The following is a 22,397-nucleotide window of genomic DNA, read 5'->3' on the forward strand; positions in this document are numbered from 1 at the left end:
CACTTTGTTCAGCATAAATGAGTATAGTACCCTTTTGTTTCACTTGAGACAATAAACCATCATGGCGGCTAGAAAGAAAGATGGCGCTCCTGATTGGAAATACTACGAATCTCCTGACACCATCGCTCTTTTTGAAACGGTCAAGCAGTATCTGCTAAGAAACTGTAAAAAGGTTAGCATTAATTTTATCCGATGAAGGTTCACACTGAAAATACATTGTGCTGTAATTTAAGTTACTTGTCAAACAAATTTTATGTCGCGATCGATGAACACATGGCTCGAGTGAGGAGTTTTTGTAGTCCATGGTGTTTACACTGTGTTTCACACAATTGTGTTATCTTTTCCAGTATGTGCAAGTGGAACCACCTACGAATAAAGCTCTCGCAACACTAACAGCACAGCTGTTACAATTTCAAGAAGTAAGTGCGTTTATTGATCACAGGATACAAAATCTCACTGATTTACCTTCGGTTTTGTATGACATCAAGATTCATCTAATTCTACCAGCTCTGGAGCATCAGTGTTCTTTGCTCTCTCTTGGTTAGAAGAGTGAGATTACTAAAAGTACATTTAGGTTGTAAAATCAATAAATTAAAATGCTAAACCAGTTACTTTAGTCAATACAGAAATTAATGGCGTGAACAAGTTACAAACAGCCATACATTAATTTTACGTTGTATGTTTTCGATTGATCGATTTTGTAAATGAATATTATATGAATCAGAATGATAGATCATCACAAGACTAGAAATACAATTATTCTAATTGATTTGTATGTATCGTTATGTTATTGTTATTGGAATTAATTGCTCTCTTGGGTGCACTGTGCAGCACAGGTAGAACTTTGCATTAAAAGGTTATGATTTATTTTAATGATTTCTCAATCATGTTTTTCCTCATTAAGGATAACTTCGGTAAGGATGTAAGCAAACAAGCACTTTTGACAAAACTGCCTGTAAGTCTTTTGTTTGTTTTGTTTTATTTTTTTAATATTGTTCTTCACTTTTGTTGTCCAGACAGGTTGTAATATTTGTTGCTATTTTTGCCATCACCTGCTGTTTAACGTAAGTTGTGTTCTTTTTGTGATGTTGCAGATGAAGATGTTCATGGATTATTCTTCAGGTGGAAGTCTTTGCATTATCTTTGCAAATGTGTTTAAGACAAAGATGGAACAAGGATGGTGAGTTTTTCATTCAGTTGAGTTACATATATACATGTTCATTTTTTGTAAAACATTTAAAATGGAAGACAAAACATTCCCAAAAATACCTAAAATGTTCCATATCTTTAACCTTTTGACTCCCACGAGTGACCAAGACAGAATTTCTCCTTTCAATATTAATACAAGTTCAAACACACAAGTAATGAGAATAAAGGAAAAAGTCAATTTGGGGATAATTTGTTCATTGAATACTAAATTCTCTGAGCTAATAGAAGAATTATGAGATAGACTGTGAGTAGAATGACTAATGGCATCTGGGATTGAATGGGTTAATATTTAACAATTATTCCACAAGCGCACGTTGGAAATGAGACGATAGATAGCCAACGAGGCACGTAGCGCCGAGTTGGCTATAATTATTTGCGAGTGGAATAATTGTTTTATTAAAAAAACATGCCCCCAAGATACTAGACAAATCTTCTTGCCTTTATTTTGTTAAAAAGAAACCAGATGTTACAATGTACAGATGTTAGATTATGGTAAATTGGCTCATATACCATAATGGCTAAGCCAATAAAAAGTCTTGAATTGCATTATCCAATGATCCAGTTTTTAATATTATACAATGTACTCAAGTGTTGTGGGTCTAAGATTCTATCAGTAAGACAATGTTTGACTCAATATTTTTTCCAATTTTTTTTTCCTTGTTATGTTCAGGAGGAGATTTGACTTTCAGTCTCCCTCACGAATGGATAGAAATGTGGAGCTGTTCTTGAACATGGAAAAGGCATTGAGAGAGGTACATGTATGTTTTTGTCAGTTCACTGTGTTTTACCATGATGTACACTTTCTACTTACACAAAGATAATGTTTATTCCAGCATGATTGTATCAATTGATGTTATGCATCAATCAAACCAAAGCTAGAATATCCCCATCCCCTAGGCATGGATGACACGACAATCAAATGCCTGTGGGTTTCACAGGGGTGGGACCAGAGAGGTGGGGAGTTGATCGGCACATTAATTTTCAATTCAGTTCATCTGCAAAACATCTGGAAACATAAGTGGCACTCTCATACAATTATCTTGAGTCAAGACCCTCTCGAAAGTCTCTTATTCATTCCTGATTTTTTTTTTGTTGATTTTATAGGCTAAACTCTTGAGTGTGCCAAATGTGTTCATAACACCAGAAGTGGATCCACGACTTACAGCCAAATTAAAGGATATTGTTAAAAGGCACAACGTAAGAATCTACAATAATTTTAATTGGTGATTTTTAATTACTTTAGCAAGCATGAACCCTTTCACTCACGGGTTGATCATCTGATACATAACTTAAAGCAGACATGTAATGAAAACTGAGAAGACAATCATATTCAGTTTAAGGAGATTGTCTTGATTTAACTTCGAATTCTTACAAATGGCTTAAACAAAGTATTTTCAACAGTTAACAATTGCATAGCTAGGTGGTGATTGAGTGCCTGAAACATCCAGAAGCTTCCACCATTGGCAGCTAGCTCCTAGATAGAGCCCTTTCCCATGGCCGGCATATCCTGGCAGCCCAGCCATGAGCCCCCACACAGGAAAGGGAAACAGTTACCCATCACGCTGAATAAACTGTGGAAAGAGGGAGGGAAAGGGGAGGATTTGGAAACTGCCTGGGAATGCTACAAGTACATACTCAAAGCCCATGCAAGAATGCCTCAAGTAAAGAGCACTTGAAATTCTGACACATTTTCATATACAAGAACAACTGACTATCAGAGAATGCTGATGCTCTTTGTTGTTAACTCCTTTAAATTATATTTAATTGCATTTAGGAGAATTTGCCCTTGGATCTCTGGGATGAAAGGATTAATATTTTTACATCATGTGTTTTTTCTTAATACATCCACATGTATCTATCCGAAGACAGTATTGTCTTGCATTTCTTTGGAAGTTTTTTTTTTTTAATATTTAAAGTGCCTTGATTGTGCTTATAAATAAATCTGAAAGCTGTATCTTATAATTTTCATATCTTTATTTTTCAGGGTGCTATAACTGAAGACAGATCAGAAGCTAGTCATGTTGTTTATGGTCCTCCTCCACCCTTTCCAGAAGGTTTTTACTTTGTTGTTTTATTTATTGATTTTCAATATTACCGTTATTTGATCTCTTTATAAGTTATTTTTGTATTTATTTCATAATATAATTTTTTATGCCTTCAGAGGAGTGGCTAAGGCCTTTACTGAGACAAGACAAACAAGTTCTGGTACATTGGTGGTATTACCCTGACAGGTTTGGAAATTTCTATGCCTTAGTACTTTCAATCTACTCCACTTTCTAAGTACAGTTTTTTAATAATCGTAAGAATAACATAAATTTTTGAGTGGCTGATATGGAATGGGCATGGCAAGTAGCAACAAATTGTTAACAATTCCAATCAATATAGTTATCAAGCTTTCAAAATACATTAAATCTTGTAAGAAATAGACAACTTTTTTGAGAGACATGTTTTGGCATGCTTATGCCATCTTCAATCAATGAGTAACAGAACATGAGTAATTATATAACAGATAAAGTAAAATTCCCAAAAGTAAAAATATGATTTTTTCAGTGTCTCATGTGGAATTCCCCTAATACATGTTCACTCATTTTCTAGCTATGACACCTGGGTGCCTTCAAGTGACATTGAAGATGAGCCTCAACCTGAGCCCCAACATCAGGGACCCTGGCAGGTAACCAAATAATGCACTTACAGTATACATCACGAACAGCAGCCAGAATTTTACTCAAATTTCAAGCTGCAGGAATGTGTACTGACTTAAACAAAAGTCACTGTTTACCTGCTGAAGAACATTTTTTAAGTACAATGCACAGTTTACTTTGTTTGCAATTCACAGCAAGTTCTCAATATAGTTGTACATGAAGAACTTTTTGAATATTGGACAAAGTAAAGAAAGAAAATAGTTTTTGTGCATATTTACATACATACATACATACATATACTTTATTTAATCTCGAATTTGGAGTAGCTAAAGGATAAGCTAGTATCTTCGAGTTACAAGTATAATTCTAAATACTACTAAAATGTAAAATGTAAAATTGTAACATTCTAAAATTTAGCTACGAGAAAGAGTCATACTGTAGAATCTTTTAATTTTCATTTACACCATAAATATTTGAAGGGTTTGCTCTTGAGAATATCCCAAGCATAAACTGCTGGTAGTGACAATCATGAATGCCCATTAGTCTGTGTTTAGGAATATTTGTGTAAACTTAGTGTGTGGGTTTCAATTAAATCTTGGGTGCAATTCTTTTTCTCCCTGATGTTTGATTTTTAAGTGAGCATTTTATGAATATGTCCATGTGCCTTTTTTTTGTTAATCTGTAGGTGAATGCCCGCTGGTTGACAGATCTTGATGTGTTTAATGAGTGGATGAATGAGGAAGATTACGAGTTAGCTGATACAGATGGCTCAGTGAGTGTTGATCTTTCCTTTGTGTTCTGCAAAAATAAGTTCTAAGAATTGGCATGTACATGCACATACATATGTAAGTCTTAACACCATTCTTAAGACTTTGCATTTCAATGAAGTGGCAACTACTTAATATTTACAATTACTGGTTATACCGGTAAGCTTTCTTGTTTTTTTTTGCCTATTTCCCTCTCTCCTTTTTTTATGGAAATGCCAACTTACAAAATTTCTGATGTCTTATTTGCAAATGTAAGAATAAGTCTGCATGTAGCTCACATGTTCATGTACAGTCCTTATTTAGGCACTTAAAAAGAGTGTCAAAAATTTTGTACACCGTGCACACCCTCTATTGTGCCATTAATGGTATTTTTCATTTTGTTTACCTCAGGGCAACAAAAGAGAAACATCACCAGCATTAGGTATGTACAGTATTCAAGTGCTACATGTACATGAGAATGTGTTAGAAGCTGGAGTACAAACAGCAGGTTATGCAAAGTGATTAACTTATAAGATTCAGAACATTTTTGCTTTGGAAAATAAAATTTTATCCCTTTGGGCTGAACTTTGCTTATCCAATAATTTCTTCACAAAATGCTGATCACTATTTTTATTTTGGAAGACTGAAAACTATAAGTCAAATAGAGATATCAAGCTTCTGATTTCCACTCTTGGATACTGTTTGGAAATGAAAACGGAAATCAAACAAACATGTTTATTTTATCAGTAAATGTAAACTCACAGTAAACACTGTAAGTACCATTGACTGCCAAACAATTTGCCACTCAAAACTCAATAACTTTCAACTGCAAAAGAAGAAGTTGCACACATCAAAAAAAAAAGTCCATGTGATTTGCTAACGACATTTAACTTATGTAATCTTAAAGCATGTGCTGAGATTTATATTCATTTGATATTATTTTTATGAAGTTGATTAAAAGTGTGTGTTTCTGAACAGGAAAGACGCGAAGGAAAAGCTTACGAACAGGTGCCAGTTCTGATGAGGTACATATAATTATGTTTTAGGTCAAATTATCAACAGCTGCAGGCTGTAGATAAGTCCTGTAGATAAGTCCCCAAAGTAAGGGTGCAAGTATAAGTGCAAAGCATACATATACATGTGAAAGGAAAGTGTACTCTTTAACCCAGCCCCTTCCATTTGAATTTTCCCTCATGAACTGGTATGTGAACATATTAATTAGTAACCTTTAAATCTCTTGTTAATAATGGCATAAAAGGGAATTCGATTCTGTTATGCAACACTGAAATTTTTCATTCCTCTTCATTTTAAATTTTACCTCATTTAACTGATTCTGCATGTAGAAAGGAGAAGTACAATGTAATTCAGGCTTCTAAACCTATACATAAAAGGAATTAAATGACCATATATTTATTGATTTTTAATGTATTCATGATAAAGTTTTTGTCTTTTCCTTTCTACAGCAACCTGGCAGCCCTGATGGAGGTAATTTTGGGAATGTCATTTTGATTGTTTGTTTATTTGTATTATTTTCTTTTTTATAATTGCAACTGCAATTGTATTTATCTGTACTTATTATTTTTTTTATAATTGCAAACTTGTGGCATAGATAGTGTCCTCCCACTAAACAATACGGTGCTTTTGTCCATAAATCAAATGGCAAATTTTTAAAAGGGTTTGATACCTGTAGACATTCATTTAAGATTATTCAATTGAAGAAACAAATTAATTTCTTTTACTGGTTACACGAGAGCTGTTAAGGAATAGGTTTACTTGTAGCAATGTATTTGTGCTTTTATACTGATAAATCTAACTCTCTGTGTTAAGGAAAACCTAAGAAAAGAAAAAGATCTCCATCACCTGATTCAAAGAAGAAAAAGAAACTGTAAGTCAACTTCAATTTCTCAATGTTCACGTTTACTAAATAATGATAATTTCACTTTCAGACACAGGTATACCAAGCATGTAGTTTAGGTGAGCTCAAGAGTCACAGGCTGCTAACTTTTGTCCTACCACGGGCCTAATGGCCGACTCTGTCTATTTATTATAAATCAGACATTTTTATCTGTTTTCATAAAGCTTTCCACGATAGGTTACCGGCTATACTAGTCGATCTGATTTTTAAGAAACGGGCCACAAATTATTCAACTCAGGCTTGCGCTTCCTTAATTATTCCACGCTTCAACACGCCCTACATGAAAGACTCTGTCTCGTTTAGAGGCTCGGTCCTGTGGAATGCAGTGACCAACAATTGTAGTGCCCTGACAAAAAATATTTCATATCGTGACCTCAGGCTAAAGCTTAAATCTCTAGTTAATTTTATTGAATTCAGTTTTAAGATAACATCTGCATCCACTTGTAATTTTAAAAAAGATGACTTTGTATCTATCTAAATTTATGTTTACAATTCCACATTCGTAAGCACCGCTGGTTTAAGTTTAGACGTTCTCTACGTACCCCTAGGTTTTAGTTTTTAGTACATTTAGTAATAAGTTAATTGCAAACGACCCCACAAGCTCATGTAGCTTTAACACTCATCATTTTACTGAAATAAAGGCTATCTATCTATCTATCTTGCATAAGTTTACTTTCAGGAAAACTTTTAAGACGAGGACATCTCGGATTCCTGAGAAGAAACCAATTAGACTTCATACAACACTTGTAATAACACAGGTTTTAATACATCTAATCCACATATCCGAAATGTTTGCTCTTCAGATTTTTTTTTTTTTTTGAAAATGAAGACAGCAACTTAAAAATGATATCAACATTGAATGATGTGCAAGAATATGTTTTTTCTTATTAGAGTGGGACCAGCAAATCCAAAGAAAAAATCCGGAAAAGATGAGGAAAATGACAGGTACTTCACAGATTGATTTTATGTGGAATGTAAATGAAGCTAACAATTTGAGCGTCTTTGTATCAAGTAAGGGTTATTGAGCAGTTTTCTCCTTTTGTTTTAGTGACGATGCTACGAAAGATCTTCCTAACCCGTCACCCATTTCTAATGTAAGCACGTTACCTAAATTGACACACTTGTTTTACATTTTAAAAGTTCAAAGAAGTTCAGGTGTATATACATTTAAAACGGTTGGTTACAGTGTCGGCAGTGGTGTTGTTGCTTCCAAAAATGACGTTTGGTGTTTGTTTATAGGTTGAAGAAGTCTCCGCCTCTAGCACCTCAGGTAACTACACTTAATTTGGAATTGTACAGTGGAAAAATGTTACTTATCTGCTTACAGTATGTCATTTAAAACTGTATTTCTCACAGTGCACCAACAGTTAGCCGCGATTGTAATGTTGTGAGACGTGAAAAAAGCAGTCGGTTAGCTGAAAAGGAAAATATTGGCAGACTTAAACAATTTTTTTTTTTTTTTTCATTTTCTCTTTCATCTGTGCTTTTAGCCTCCAAGGGAAAAGAAGCTGATTTACAACCTTTGAAAGGAAATTCATTGACGGACATCTCTGATTCAGGTTAGACCCTTATACCAATGGTTTACAGTCAAGTCGCCCGGAATTCATGTTGGCCGGAATCTGAGTCGTATCGCCCGAAACTTAAGTCATGTCATGAACCTTCACCCTACCCCCCTACCCCCCCCGTACATGTACCTCGACCCTGCCCCGCTACCTCATAATCCTAAACCCATTCAAAAGTCCGTACCAATTATTTATTTATAATCAGTAGACAGTGCTTCATAATGGATCCTATTGGTCACGTTTTTGTGTTCTCTAAACGCCTCAAGTATATTAAAGCGCGGTGAAACACTAGAAAAGGACAATCTATTTACCCTTGGAAATAAGCTGTAAAATGTTTCGTTTCGGTTTATAAGCAAAAAAAAAAAAACATGTTTGGATTGATTCATGCATGATAACAGTAGTAATTCAAGCTGCAAAGTCTCTTTTTAATATTCATTCCTTTTGTAAACAGCTTTTATCTTGATTAATCCCTTATATAGTTTTGATATATTGTAACGTATCTTAAGTGTCCCCAATTAGCAGCAATGCTAAATCTTTGTAGACACATTATTTAATAAAGTTATGATGATGATGATGATGATGATGATGATGATGATGATGATGATGATGAAGTATGGAGCAAAGAAGCTTCTTGATGATATGACCCAAGCTGTGAGTGACTTATGACTTGTCCCCCTCGTCTGTGTCGACCGTTAAAGCAGTTGCTCACTTTTTTTGTCTATCTTCTACTGATGCTGAATTGCAAACAATTGTTCCCGTCATTTTCATCAATAGGGAAGCCAGAGGGTGCTGATGTGGAAGAAATGGAGACGGAAAGTCATGCAGATACACAGGTACGATGGTTACTTCTTTCAGCTTTTCTTTGTACCAGGTTTTGCCCTGTACCTGTTGAATCGTTTTCTTCAAATCCTTTAGTTCATCATGTGCAACCTATATCAATCGTCTCCATCGGATCCACTATTATCCTCGTTCCTTTTTGGTTGATGGTTACCCCTGTTAGGTAACGAAGTAGGCGTCTTATTTTTTTCGCGAGGCGAGTGCGAGGCAGGCGCGAGGAGAGCACGATAGACGAGACTTGCGCTTGTGAAAAAACGAAAAAAAAAAGATAAATAGATAAACAACAGTGTCGCCTGCGTGATTGTTTTTTCTGATCTTGAAAGGATCTCAGCTATCCTGCCTTTCGCGCGCTCGTCCGTAAAAAGCGACGCGTTCTTCGCAGGCTACCCTAGGGAAGGAACATTTTGTGATTATGTTCCATGGCATTTTTAAGGCAGATCTCTATTACATTCACGTTAAATTCACTCAAGATGTTTTAATATCAACAGGTGTTTATTAATTTCCGGAGTGAAAAATTCATCGATTATTTTTCGTAAGTCGTAATATTAAGATTATTAATCGCAAAGGACTCCACATGCGATTATTAGTCGCAAAGAGTGTTTTATTACGACTAATAATTGTGGAAAGTACGGCTATTAATCATGACTAAATCATTAATAATCGTGTTTGACGATCTTTTAGACTTAATAATCAATTTTTAAAAAGCCATGTGCGAAGAAATACTAAATTCTGGATTCTAAAATTCTGAAATTCTAAATTTTTGGTCGTATTGGCGGCCGTCGACAAAAAGTTCTGCTTGAACTTTTTTTGGAGAGGAGTATGATGAATGACGATAAATAAGGACATTTTGCTGTCAGATGCGATTATGAACCGAAAGATGCACGATTATTAAGTCTAAAAGCTCGTCAAACACGACTAATGATGATTCAGTCATGATTAATAGCCGTACTTTCCACGATTATTAATCGCAATAAAACACTCTTTGCGACTAATGATCGCATGTGAAGTCCTTTGCGATTAATAATCTTAATTTTAAAACCTTACGACAAATAATCATTGAATTTTTCTCTCCATAAATTAAAAATCCCTCCAAAAATTAATAAACACCTGCTTATCATTTCGAAAGATAAACAGTGGTATTTGAAGTATGTGTAATTTGATTTCTATCTGTCTAGGATCAACCTGAAGACAGTACAGAGCAGTCTGCGCCTGCATCGCCCTCATCCAGCCAGACAAAAGATGGAATATTCAAAGAACCGCTGGTCGTGCAAGACACGGAGACTCATGATGAGAATCTGACAGAACAGACTCATCATATCATTATACCCAGCTATGCATCTTGGTTTGACTACAACAGGTATTGCTGCACTTTTTCTTTCGTACCCATACTCGTATGTTTATGCTAGGGTAACATTTAAGATCAAGTCGGCTCCATAGTTGTTGTTAACTGCTATTGAACGATGTTGACTGAATTATCGCGAATTTTCAGCAGCAAGTAGACCTTTTCTTAATAAAGGCTGATAGTTTCTAAAGAAACTGTTTGGGGCTGCGTCGGTGGGGGTAACGAAATAATTTCAATATATGAACAAAGTTGAAATGGTAAATTGGCCACCGTTACGTTTATAAAAGCTGACGTTTCGAGCGCTAGCCCTTCGTCGGAGCGAATAGAGGAATTGTGGGTTGTGTGTGCTTTTAAAGGCAGAAAATGGAGCTACGTGATTGGTGGGAACATGGCAACGAGAAAAACACGAGTAAATTAGTGGAATGAAAAGCGTTCGTTGATACCTGTGGGATTTAGACTGCCGGTTTGAAAGATGAGCGTTTGTTAAAGAGTTTTACGGCTTTCCGTGCTACCTAGGTGTAAGGAAAGACCGCAGATTGCCATATGTTGCTTAGAATGATTACAAAATTGAAATGTCTAGCGACTGGTTTCGATGTGTCCTTGTCATTCCTCTCCACATCGTGAAGGTGTTCTCGGACCTTTTCTTAGATGTTCGAGACGAAAGGATTGAAAAAAAAGTTGGGTCTGTTTTCTTTTTACATGTAGAAAGGGACCGTTGTTGCGCGTTCAAGCATTCTAAATGCACTTGTCGAGACCTATTAGAATACAGCCGCTGTATCCTTGTTCTACTGGGGTACAACTGTACAGTATGTACTTAAGCGCGTCGAGTGCCTCTATAAATGCGCGGTTGAAAATTATAGAATAAGTTAATGGATGGCGGTTGGCTCGCTGGAACCCAGTTACCTAATGGTTCTTGGAACTTACTTTTTCAAATACGTGCGATTATTTTTCTTTACAGCGTCCACGCCATTGAGAGAAGAGCCTTGCCGGAGTTTTTCAACGGAAAGAACAAATCGAAGTCTCCTGAAGTGTGAGTAACTGAGACGGAAGAATTCGTTGACGTCTTGATTCAAGTGTGCATGTACATGTACATTGAGAAAGATCCTTAGCTGCACCACGGCTTTTTCCTTGAAATATTTTCGTATTTCGTGGTTTGAACAATCCATCGCTATCCAAGTTTATGGGAAAGGGCATCGTTTCCTTCCCAGCGTTTTGTGCGTTTTCTGTGTTTTCTTTCACTTGACGGACTAACCTGAAGAAGGGAGACCGCCATAGGTCAGTTCTTTTGCATGTTTTGGCTTTGTTTAAATAGCCACATCACAGCTCCAGCATCTGGGAAAATTCAACTCAAAATTTTTTAAGTTTATCTTGTGAAATTTGCATTTATTGTTTCCATCGTTTCTGTTTCTTTGTTGAAAATTGACTTGTGTTAAACTTTATTGTCTTCTAATGTTAAGATGTTGTGATATGCTCCAGTTTGACAAGAGTTTTGTTCGGCGTTAAAAATTCCAGCTGCATGCTGTATTTAACGTCCTAGAATTTGTTCGCACTTTATACATGTACCTGTATGTACATAAGACCCCTGATGGACCCCCCCTCTGTCACTAACATGTTACGGTTTTGATGAATCATTTGTGCTGTTATTAAATTTGGAAAGTTTCAGTTTTAATATGGAGAAAATTGTGAAAACTTACCCACATGTAGATACTCTCGAAGAACATGCAATGACAAGTTAACGTAACATTGCAAATAGTTTGAACCCGCGAGGAGCCATTAATTTAGTAGTATTGTTGTCCGGGCAAGGGTAGTCTTGAAATGGTTTGTTGCTGTTGAAATAGAAAGAAATTCGACAAACCGAGAGGGAAACGTCTCTAGATTGCAGTGGGGGGGGGGGGGGGGGGGAGTTCTTATAATTCTCCGATTGATGTTCTTACCCGTGCGTCTACCGTTTTGTTTTTTTTTTTTTAAGGTATCTGGCATGCCGAAACTTCATGCTTGATGCTTATCGACTGAATCCAACGGAATATTTGACTGCCACAGCTTGCCGGCGGAATCTGTGCGGGGATGTGTGTGCGATTGTAAGGTATATGAGGACTTGTTTAAAATATCACCAGAGGCATCTGAACATTCTTGAATCGTGGCTCGATGCAATTGAGCCCACGGGGCTTGCTACTCTAGCTCAATATCTCCAATTCGAGTTGAAATTTGCAGTGTTTGTTCTTGTAGAGGGAACTCGAAGAATATCCTCAGAGTAAGAACGAAAACCAGCAACAGAGTAAACCCATTCGTGACTTTTAATCATGGAATTGAACCTATGTCACAATGATGAGAGGCAATCCGCTCTCAGCATTGTTCCATCCCGCATCCCGGCTTGCTTTACTTGCGCCAGCCACACAACCGACTGAACTTATGTAATACGTGACGTGGATCATTACAGTTTGTGAAGCCTAGACTTCCTGTGATACCTGGTTTTCTCTCATTTCAGGATCCATGCCTTCCTGGAGCAGTGGGGTCTTATTAATTATCAAGTAGACGCAGATGGCCGTCCGGCGCCAATGGGGCCACCTTCCACATCACACTTCCATGTGTTAGCAGACACTCCAGCGGGTCTACAGCCCTTGCAGCCTGCTAAAGCACAGGTAAGTACAAACACTAATTTTTGGGTTTTGTAGTTAAGTTGCTGTTAGGCGAATTGTACGAATTCCGCGACGGAGATATTGTAGAAAACTTACTTTTAGTCGGAACTGACCGAACATACCCACAAATATAAAGTGATTGTCCTTTACTCGAAACGTCATTAAAGGGATGGGTCAGAGTAGAGGATAAAGTTCAGATCGTGATTTATCAGTTCTACCATCGAACGGAATTCTTTCCATGAATGGTCTGACCTGATCTCATTGTTGGTTCTGAAATTTCCTTGGAATTAACCAGTTTTCTCTGGGTAAAACCTCCTTTTTTCTCGATTAAGAAACAATTTTTCAGAATTAAGAAGAAATCAAATTTTCATTGGAGTATACGTTTTGTTTCCGTACTCTTCGATAGAGCATCACTTGTTTCGCAAAGGTCTTGAGTTGAAATGGCTTTTAAGCTGAAACAGCTCAATTAAATAAGGAGTATTTCCTCTGATTTCAAACACTGGTCAAAGCCTTTACGGAAATACTAGAGGGGGTGTGATCTTACTTAACGGAAACCAGATAGCATGAGTCTACAACTGTAAATATAACCTGAAAGAGGAGGTTACCTTTGCACCAAGACCTATTTGGGAAAGTCATTTTCCTAGCTTGATTTTCTCTTAACTGTTCCCTACCGGCTCGAATTTTTCCTCAGATTCCCGCCTCCCAACAAATTATCCAATTCAAAGATGACCTGGGAGGCAAAGAGACATACAAGGGCGGTGTGGCAGGAGCAAACTTTGGGTAAGATGCTGTCAATGAACTTTATGATTATGAGATAATTTGGTTTTGTCAACTGAGTTGATAACGTAAATTGTCCGCCGTCAAGAGTGGCTCTTTACAGTGGACAATTTACATTATCAACCTTCATGTAATTGATTAAACCAAATTATCATGTATTGTGTGATAGCGACGCAGCACCACAGTTTGTATAGAAACGTACCTCCCTTAATTGTTCTGGCTGAGATTGCAGTGGAGACAGCGATCCTAACCTGGGTTAGCCTGCGTGGAAATCGTTTCCTCTCTAAGGGGGGAGAGGTGGAACCTTCCTTTGTTGACCCCTCCCCCATGAATAGGGACCTTAAGAAACTACGACGGCGACGCCAAGGAAGACTTCGATTAAAAAATGAATTTCTACTCTCAGTTAGAATTTCAAAAATGGCTACAGGAGCTTACTGTCTCATATAGCACCACAGCTCAACTTCCGCATGACGTATAAAGTAGCCGTTGAGTTCCAAATGGAAATTAAAATAATTTGTCGTCGCGGTTTCGGTTCGCAGACGACGCAAATTTTGGCGATTTCACGTTGTTGTTTTGCATAGGACGGCTATGAAATGTACAAAGTTTCAAAACGCACGTGCTGAGCTACTGTTCTGTCAATTAGATCTCTTGTTTTCCACGTCCTCGTTGCCGTCGCCGTCGTGGTTTCTTAAGGTCCCTAATTTTTCCCTCTCATGCGGTGTGGCGACTCCAGCTTAGCTCATTTTACACTCACTTTGCCTAAAGGAAACGTAAAAGACAGCCTTGAGGGAAAAGTAATGATAAGAAACTAACCTCAATCTTAAGATTTGACATTGCAGGCAGGCTACACTTATTTACTTTTTTGATTATTTTTTCCTTCGTCTTTCCAGCCTCCGTTCAGACCAGTACCTATCTAAAAAGAGTCAAAAGGTAAAAGAGATGTGTATATTTTTACCCCGGCAAGACCAGTGTTTGTAGCTCTCCGTTTCGTTTAATGTGCACAGAGCTAGTGTTCTCTTTTCCACTAAGGTAGGAGATAACTGTCTTGCCTAGTGTGGTCTCTAACACCAAACAGGACATACCAAAACAAGTTAAGGTTGGAGGAAGGATGGGGTTCACACCCATTACTTGTTCTTAGCAATGGGGTTTTTCCCAAATTGTATTCCCGTCAAAGATAAACACACTTCTTTGGTAAGGCTGCTTACCCAATTGTTGTATCTATAACATTGTCATTTGTCTTCTTTTGTGATTATCTTGCAGGCTGCAACAGCTACAAAAGAGTGGACTGAACAAGAGACACTTCTTCTTTTAGAGGTACATTTACGTGTTCATGAAATATTAGCCTGTCCACTCATGCCCACTGATACAGAACATAACAGGTTTTTTTATCCTGTCTCTCGTGCATCTAGAATCCTTTAGTAAACATTTGCAGTTGAAAAGATTTCATTAATGTATTATCTGTCATGGTCTACTTTTTGTACATGAAGATGGACTTGTGTGTCTGTCCTCACTGCGATCCGAAGAGAAGTCCCTCTGTTGCTCGGGAGATTTATTTTGGACGCGCACAGGTTCAGTTAAGTCGCTTGGTTATCTATCAGTCCAATCGTGTGGGCCACAGAGCATGTACATGCGCAGAATCTGGAAACTGTTCTAAAGTCTATTTAAACATAATGCACATAAAAAGCTAGATTTGGGGGATTTTCTTTTTTTAGGGCCTGGAAATGTTCAAAGACGATTGGAACAAGGTGGCTGAACATGTGGGAACTCGAACGCAAGATGAATGTATCTTGCACTTCCTTAGGCTTCCGATAGAGGACCCCTACCTTGAGGATGTACAGTTGGGTAAGGGTCTGGGCGCTTACAATCTTAATAGTTAACGGCTCTGTGATTGGCGCAGAAAACTCGCGCCACTTTCTCAACCAATCATATTCAAAACTGGAACCAATCGCAGCTTGGTCAATCTCGCTTTTCATGCGCATCAGGCAGTTTGCCTGTTTTTTACTCTGAGTTTTCATGGACTCCTTCCCTTCTTATGTTTGTGATAAGTTTGGGTTGGTTTTTTCTTTTTCTTTTTTTTTTTTTTTTGCGACATGCATTCTTAATGTGCTCTAACATTCACCGTCTGGCCGGTGGACTAGACGGACGAATCGTTATCTAGCAGATAGCAAATTTTTATTTATTTACTTATTTACTCACTTCTCTATTCTCTTTGTTTATAGTACTAATTGTGTATAACTAACTTGGTTAGTGTAAATATAGAATTAAAGTAAAGTAAGTCTTGTGTAAATGTTAAGATACACCAGTTAATTATACGTGACAGTGGCCAACTCGAAAGCTATGCTACTTTGGTCACTGTGCACATTTTACTTTTGATTACTGATGTAATTTACTGGTTTTTTTTTATATTTTCTGACTTTTATAATCTGTAGTAACCTCTTGAAATAGTGCGAATAAAGAGTTTCCTTCCTTCCTTATAATTTAGCTTTTTGTATTGGACGTATTTTCTATCCTTTGCTTTTTTCGTTTTGTTCAAGCTTTCTGTTCAATGCTGGTACTTTCCACTGTAGCACCAAAGATCGTTGAACTAGGAAGGTGTTCAAGTAACACTTTGCTGTCAGGTGTACTAGCGCAAATGTAGACGACACGGCGGTAAACTCAGTTTCATTCACGCCCTCTCATTAACAATTATTCCACGAGCGCGCGTTGGATATGAGATGATAGATAGCCAACGAGGCGCGTAGCGCCGAGTTGGCTATAATCATCTCATATCCAACAAGCGCGAGTGGAATAATTGTTTTATTAAAAACGCTCTCAAGAAATTATTATTTTGCAAGAAGAAACTGGATTTTTTAGCTCCCTTTTGATTTTAAGCTAGCGCGTACGCTTACCATATTTGTAGATTATGGTATATTGGCTGATATACCATAATGGCTAAGCCAATAAAAAGTCTTGAATTGCATTATCCAATGATCCAGTTTTTAATAATTGTAGTTATCATTTTTCAGGTCCTTTATCACACCAGCCCGTTCCGTTCAGTCAGCAGGGTAACCCCATAATGTCGACTGTAGCTTTCCTTGCTTCTGTTGTTGATCCTCGGGTCGCCAGTGCTGCTGCTAAAGCTGCTCTAGGTGGGTAGCTGTTCAATTTAGTCAGTTAGTTCGGGCGAATTAACAGTCCTGGTATGAGATAAGTATTTGACTTTTTTTAACGTGACTGGTTTCTTGTTTTTGTGGTGTGTGTCTTTGTAAGTTATTGTCGCGCTACGGTGAATACCATTGCGTGACATCCCAATACCTGCATTTCTTTTTCTAAACAGAGAAATTCTCTGAGATGAAGGACGAGATACCGCAGTCAGTCATTGACAGCCATGTTAAGAATGCTGCAAATGCACGAGCGGAGAAAGTAAAGCAAGAAAGCTCAGATGAAAACAAAGGTAGCATAAACTATTATCACTCTCTTCACTTTGGGGTTCGCTTTTTTGATGTTACACGTCGAAAATTTGGCTTCACTCCTACGCATCACTCTGCACAGTAAAACTGATCATGCAGCACTACGTAAATCCCTTCAATTTCCTTCTGTTATTTAGAAGAAACACCACAACCCATGGAAGTGAATGGAGGCCAAGGAACTGTTGTCGAGGGAAGAGAGACGCGAGCTCAAGATGCAAAGGTCAGAGTTACATGAAATTGAAGTTTGAATTTAGTTCACTTATAGCTATCGCTCATCGGGGAACGTTCTTGAAGCCTTTAACTTTTCCGTCTCTTTGTCACTTTGTTGTAGTTGTTTTGTATGCCCCCTTAAATATGGAAAGCGGGGAACCCTTTCGTCCGTTCGCTTCCCTGTTTGATTTGTTTATTTGGTTGTTTGTTTGGTTTGTTTGGTTGGTTTGTTTGTTAGTTTGGTTGGTTGCTTGTTTTCCCTTTCGCCATGCCCACACGTAGCAAATACAATGTTCTGGCGCTAAGAATCTCAACGGAAAAAAGACTGCTTCAATTTTGATTAAACAATTCATAACGAATGGATATTGATATCCTCGAGGAATCCATGAGTTGTTACGCCCCAGCGAACACTGATTTCTCTGCGATTTCCAGTTTGAGGATGTCCTTATCAGCATCAGCGAGTTCTGTTTACAATGTCGTAAATAATTTTTGTCAATCTTCGTGTTTCTTATCTCAGGCAGAAGAGTCTTCCGAGCCAAGTAGCCAAGCGCAGAACGGCGAGAAAACACCGGCTATAAACGAGGAAAACATTGCAAAGGCGGCGGCTTCAGCCCTGGCAGCAGCTGCAGTCAAGGCAAAGGTACGTGAAATTAAGGAACGATCAGGGCTGTTCTCTCTTCTGCATGGCGCAGTCGTATAGGCCACCAACTTTTGTTTGTTGGCAACTTGCTAAAAGTTTCTTTATAAGTAGGCGTCTAAAAGCAAGGCACCCCAGATCTCCGAGACAAGATTTATTTAGCAAGCCGAAGATCCTTATGAGAGCACAACTTTGAATCACACTGAGCTGTCCTTATATAATAGACATGTTGCCTTTTTTGACTCGAACCAAGATGGACTCTGCCCATTGATAACTTAACTCTACCTCATTAATTTAATGGCGAGAACGATTATAGCTCATTTAGCCTACGGAGTGGCTACTGTTACTGAGGTTACTTACTCAACACTAACCAATCTGAATACAGAAAGCCTGCTCCGGTCTAAAAGGGCCACGCCCAACCAGTGTGCTTTGCGTGCCATTGTTATTGTTATTATCTGGGAACTCGATACTTTTTCTCACAAACCGAACGGAAACGGTAGAGAATTTGTTAAGTTCAGTCGATACCTTTGTTTGTTTCCTCTAATATGATTGGTTTATTTTTCTCGAGTGATGGCAGTAACAACAGTGGTATTGTGATACAAGGTAGTTCCGAAGTGGTTTTCGTTTACGTTTACAAAACGTGAACTGTGACTAATTTTGAGACGAATTTTAGTGCATTGAAATGTCGATGACTTCATCCCACCGTTGGCTCAGTTTCGTCAAATTGACAGACTGTTTCTAGGATTTCCAAACACCTCGAATTTTGTCAAAATATTCTGCTGTGGGACGATTAATTCACCTTTGTGCTCGCCGTTTTTTTTTTCTGTCTGATATGATAAATATTTGGAACTATTTCTTTTTCTTTGTCCAATCCGTTTCTGTCAATGTTACCTCTCCAATAGCATTTGGCGCAAGTTGAGGAGCGCAAGATCAAAAGCCTTGTAGCGTTACTTGTGGAGACTCAGATGAAGAAACTGGAAATTAAATTGCGCCACTTTGAAGAACTTGAAACCATCATGGACCGTGAACGAGAAGCGGTAAGCTGTTTATGAGCCATCAAAGTTAGTTCCACAAGTAGTTTATTTGAATACCATTTCTCTGTGTTTACCATTGATTATTAGTGGCTCTTCCTGACCGATCTCCATTTTGTATTTTCCCACCAGTTGGAATATCAACGTCAACAGCTACTCGCTGAACGACAACAATTCCATCAAGAACAACTCAAGGCCGCCGAGCTGCGCGCTCGAGCCGCCGCCGGTCACCTTTCCCCATCAGCTGCCTCGCCTGCGCAGCTGCAACCACAACCACAGACATCCCAACCTCAGCTGCAGATTCCACCGCAGCAGCAACAACAACAACAGGCACCAGCGCAGCAACAACAAAAGTTCAGGCATTCCCAGCAAGCTACGCCCCAGACCTCTCTTCCAGGTGCTACCAACCAAGTGCCACAAGTCGCCAGCCCCGCGCCACAAGGTAGGAAACTGACAGAAAAGAAAGAGAGAAAAGGGGGTGGGGGGGGGGGGAGGGAGAGAGGCGGGGGGCTTAATAAATTCTGGGGGGAAAGAAATCTTGTTCGGGAACCGATGTATAATTAAACGAAGGAAAACTATAACACGCTCTACTCGGTTTTACATCCCATTTCCAAACTATTTGCGAGCTTTGGCTTGAAATTCTGATCTACTTTTGGAAGTTTGACACCTCGAAGGGAATCCTGTTGGAGTGTCACACCCTGGAATAACTCTAAAGGGTGGTCTATCCCTGAGTGCACAAAGCTCAAAAGCTGAAAGAAACCTTGAGAGAAAACAAATATAATTGCGAACCTTTATTAGCTAGAGCATGTTTTTTTTAATCAAAACACGTCTTTAAAGACTCATCTGAGCTAACTTAGGTAAGTTTGAACGAAAAAAAGGGCGTATTGGCGTGTATCACTTAAAATGAGGTTTTCCTATAAATTTTTTAGTTTGCTATCAGCTTGATCAAGTCGCAACACACGTTCAAATACACTTTTTGGAAACTTTGTGAAATGATCAAGCGTGATTGGTCAGATATAATACGGGCAATCTGTTATCTTGGAGCATACTGTCAAGAATGTATTTCAATTGCGTATCTCAAAGCAATTTGCAATGGCGCTTCTCACTATAGTCTATACAGGGTTTCAACTGGTCGTGGAAAATCTGGAAAGTCCTGGAATTTTATTTTAACCTTTTCCAGGATTGGAAAGTCCAGGAAAAAGACTACAGGTCCTGGAAAGACTTGGAAATCAGCTTAACTGAAGCAATAAAGTTTTCAGAATTTCAAGTTACGTTAGAAGAAATGTATGTAGATCATTAGGAGAATTAATTTTGAAATTTTGGTAATGAAAGAGTTTAAGTTGAAATTTGGAGTCCTGGAAAAGTCCTTGAAATTTGTCTCTGAAAAAGGGTACGAACCCTGTCTCTATTAGCTCAACGGTAGAGCTTTAGATCGGGGAGTCAGAATTTCTGGAATCAGAGTTTGTTTTTGTGTTCCCTTGATCATAACATGACAAGAGAAATATTTCTGAAAGGACTTCTATTTTTTCAAGTTGCAGCTAATAGTCAACCCGGCGGATCCAATCCACCGTCCGCCTCTGCCTCACCAGCTCCAGTAATGAACCCTGGCTCTGTACCCCAGGTGGGCTCCCACCCTCACTCTGGCTGCAGTACCCCGGTGTCATTCATGGGATCGAATGCTGCTTCCCCTGCATCAGCTCCAGGTACCCCCAGTAATGCTCCCCTAGCTCATGCTGCCGCTGGCCAGGTGGCTCACGCGCCAGCTGACAATGCTGTTTCGAGCCCAGTTCCCCCGAGCCAAAGCATGATGGAGTAGTGACACTAGAGGAAATAATTTGTCAATTGTTTATTTTCTACGATGCTAGTTTGTGTAGTTTGTTTTTTGTCGAAATATTAAAATGTTTGTTTTGTCGTACTTTTGGTTGAGATTTGATGTACACGCAGCAAGCTTGCAGCGTCCCGTATTTTATAAATTCTATTGTATTTTAAATGCAGTGATCTAATCTAGTTCTGGTTTTAGAGGATGAGCTTTGACTAAAGGAAGGTGGTAAACGTCTTTGAAGTAAGGCTTTCTTTAGAACCGATTTCAATTCCTCAGAATGACATAAACTTGAAATTGTCTGGAAAAATCTTTTCCTTGAACATACCGACTTTTAAGTTAAAGGTTGTTATTTTGATTTCACGGTAAATTCTCAACGAAATAATTAGGGGCTAGATGGGATAACAAGCGACTCTGTATTCGGATGTAAAGGGCGAAAGCTTCGTTATGATATCATTCGTTACATTTCCAGTATCCTGCCTTACAGCTGCTTGGAGAAAAGTCGCCTGCGTCATTGTCTTGTCACACTTTTATCAGAGCGTTGTTGAACTCATATTCCTATCTTCAGTGTGCTGAGGAGATGGTTTGATCCTCGGCATTTCCTTACCCCGTTCCACGAGTTAGTTAATAAAAATACCGTGCTGGGTGAGCAAGTCATTGCACCGGAGCAGTGCTGTACCACCTGAGCTAACAAGCCAACGGAATTGAAGCCATCACCCCTGCGATACCGGAGCAGTGCTGTACCACCTGAGCCAACAAGCCAACGGAATCGAAGCCATCACCCCTGGGATACCGGAGCAGTGCTGTACCACCTGAGCCAACAAGCCAACGGAATTGAAGCCATCACCCCTGGGATACCGGAGCAGTGCTGTACCACCTGAGCCAACAAGCCAACAGAATTGAAGCCATCACCCCTGGGATACCGGAGCAGTGCTGTACCACCTGAGCCAACAAGCCAACGGAATTGAAGCCATCACCCCTGGGATACCGTAGCAGTGCTGTACCACCTGAGCCAACAAGCCAACGGAATTGAAGCCATCACCCCTGGGATACCGGAGCAGTGCTGTACCCACCTGAGCTAACAAGCCAACGGAATTGAAGCCATCACCCCTGGGATACCGGAGCAGTGCTGTACCACCTGAGCCAACAAGCCAACGGAATTGAAGCCATCCCCCCTGGGATACCGGAGCAGTGCTGTACCACCTGAGCTAACAAGCCAACGGAATTGAAGCCATCACCCCTGCGATACCGGAGCAGTGCTGTATCACCTGAGCCAACAAGCCAACGGAATTGAAGCCATCACCCCTGGGATACCGGAGCAGTGCTGTACCACCTGAGCCAACAAGCCAACGGAATTGAAGCCATCACCCCTGCGATACCGGAGCAGTGCTGTACCACCTGTGCTAACAAGCCAACGGAATTGAAGCCATCACCCCTGCGATACCGGAGCAGTGCTGTACCACCTGAGCCAACAAGCCAACGGAATTGAAGCCATCACCCCTGCGATACCGGAGCAGTGCTGTACCACCTGTGCTAACAAGCCAACGGAATTGAAGCCATCACTCCTGGGACACCAGAGCAGTGC

At 39.1% G+C, this 22,397-nt stretch overlaps 1 protein-coding gene across 1 annotated transcript; it reads left to right on the forward strand.

The window, feature by feature from the left end:
- The first annotated feature begins 25 nt into the window (after window positions 1-25).
- Window positions 26-20,908, forward strand: LOC111323579 (SWI/SNF complex subunit SMARCC2-like). Its single transcript, XM_088741111.1, has 34 exons — window positions 26-172; window positions 348-419; window positions 905-955; window positions 1,095-1,180; window positions 1,880-1,961; window positions 2,314-2,406; window positions 3,194-3,263; window positions 3,371-3,440; window positions 3,805-3,880; window positions 4,537-4,623; window positions 5,009-5,039; window positions 5,576-5,622; window positions 6,061-6,082; window positions 6,425-6,482; window positions 7,404-7,457; window positions 7,561-7,606; window positions 7,752-7,782; window positions 8,003-8,071; window positions 8,849-8,907; window positions 10,087-10,268; window positions 11,212-11,283; window positions 12,223-12,336; window positions 12,739-12,892; window positions 13,581-13,669; window positions 14,557-14,596; window positions 14,927-14,980; window positions 15,379-15,508; window positions 16,672-16,794; window positions 16,983-17,099; window positions 17,253-17,335; window positions 17,843-17,965; window positions 18,865-18,999; window positions 19,126-19,435; window positions 20,526-20,908. Exons 1-34 carry the CDS (start codon window positions 62-64, stop codon window positions 20,807-20,809), a joined length of 3,225 nt encoding a protein of 1,074 aa, XP_088597237.1. The 5' UTR covers window positions 26-61; the 3' UTR covers window positions 20,810-20,908.
- Window positions 20,909-22,397: the final 1,489 nt, after the last annotated feature.

Source organism: Stylophora pistillata, chromosome 12 (assembly GCF_964205215.1).
Source record: "Stylophora pistillata chromosome 12, jaStyPist1.2, whole genome shotgun sequence".
NCBI classification, from domain to species: Eukaryota; Metazoa; Cnidaria; class Anthozoa; order Scleractinia; family Pocilloporidae; genus Stylophora; species Stylophora pistillata.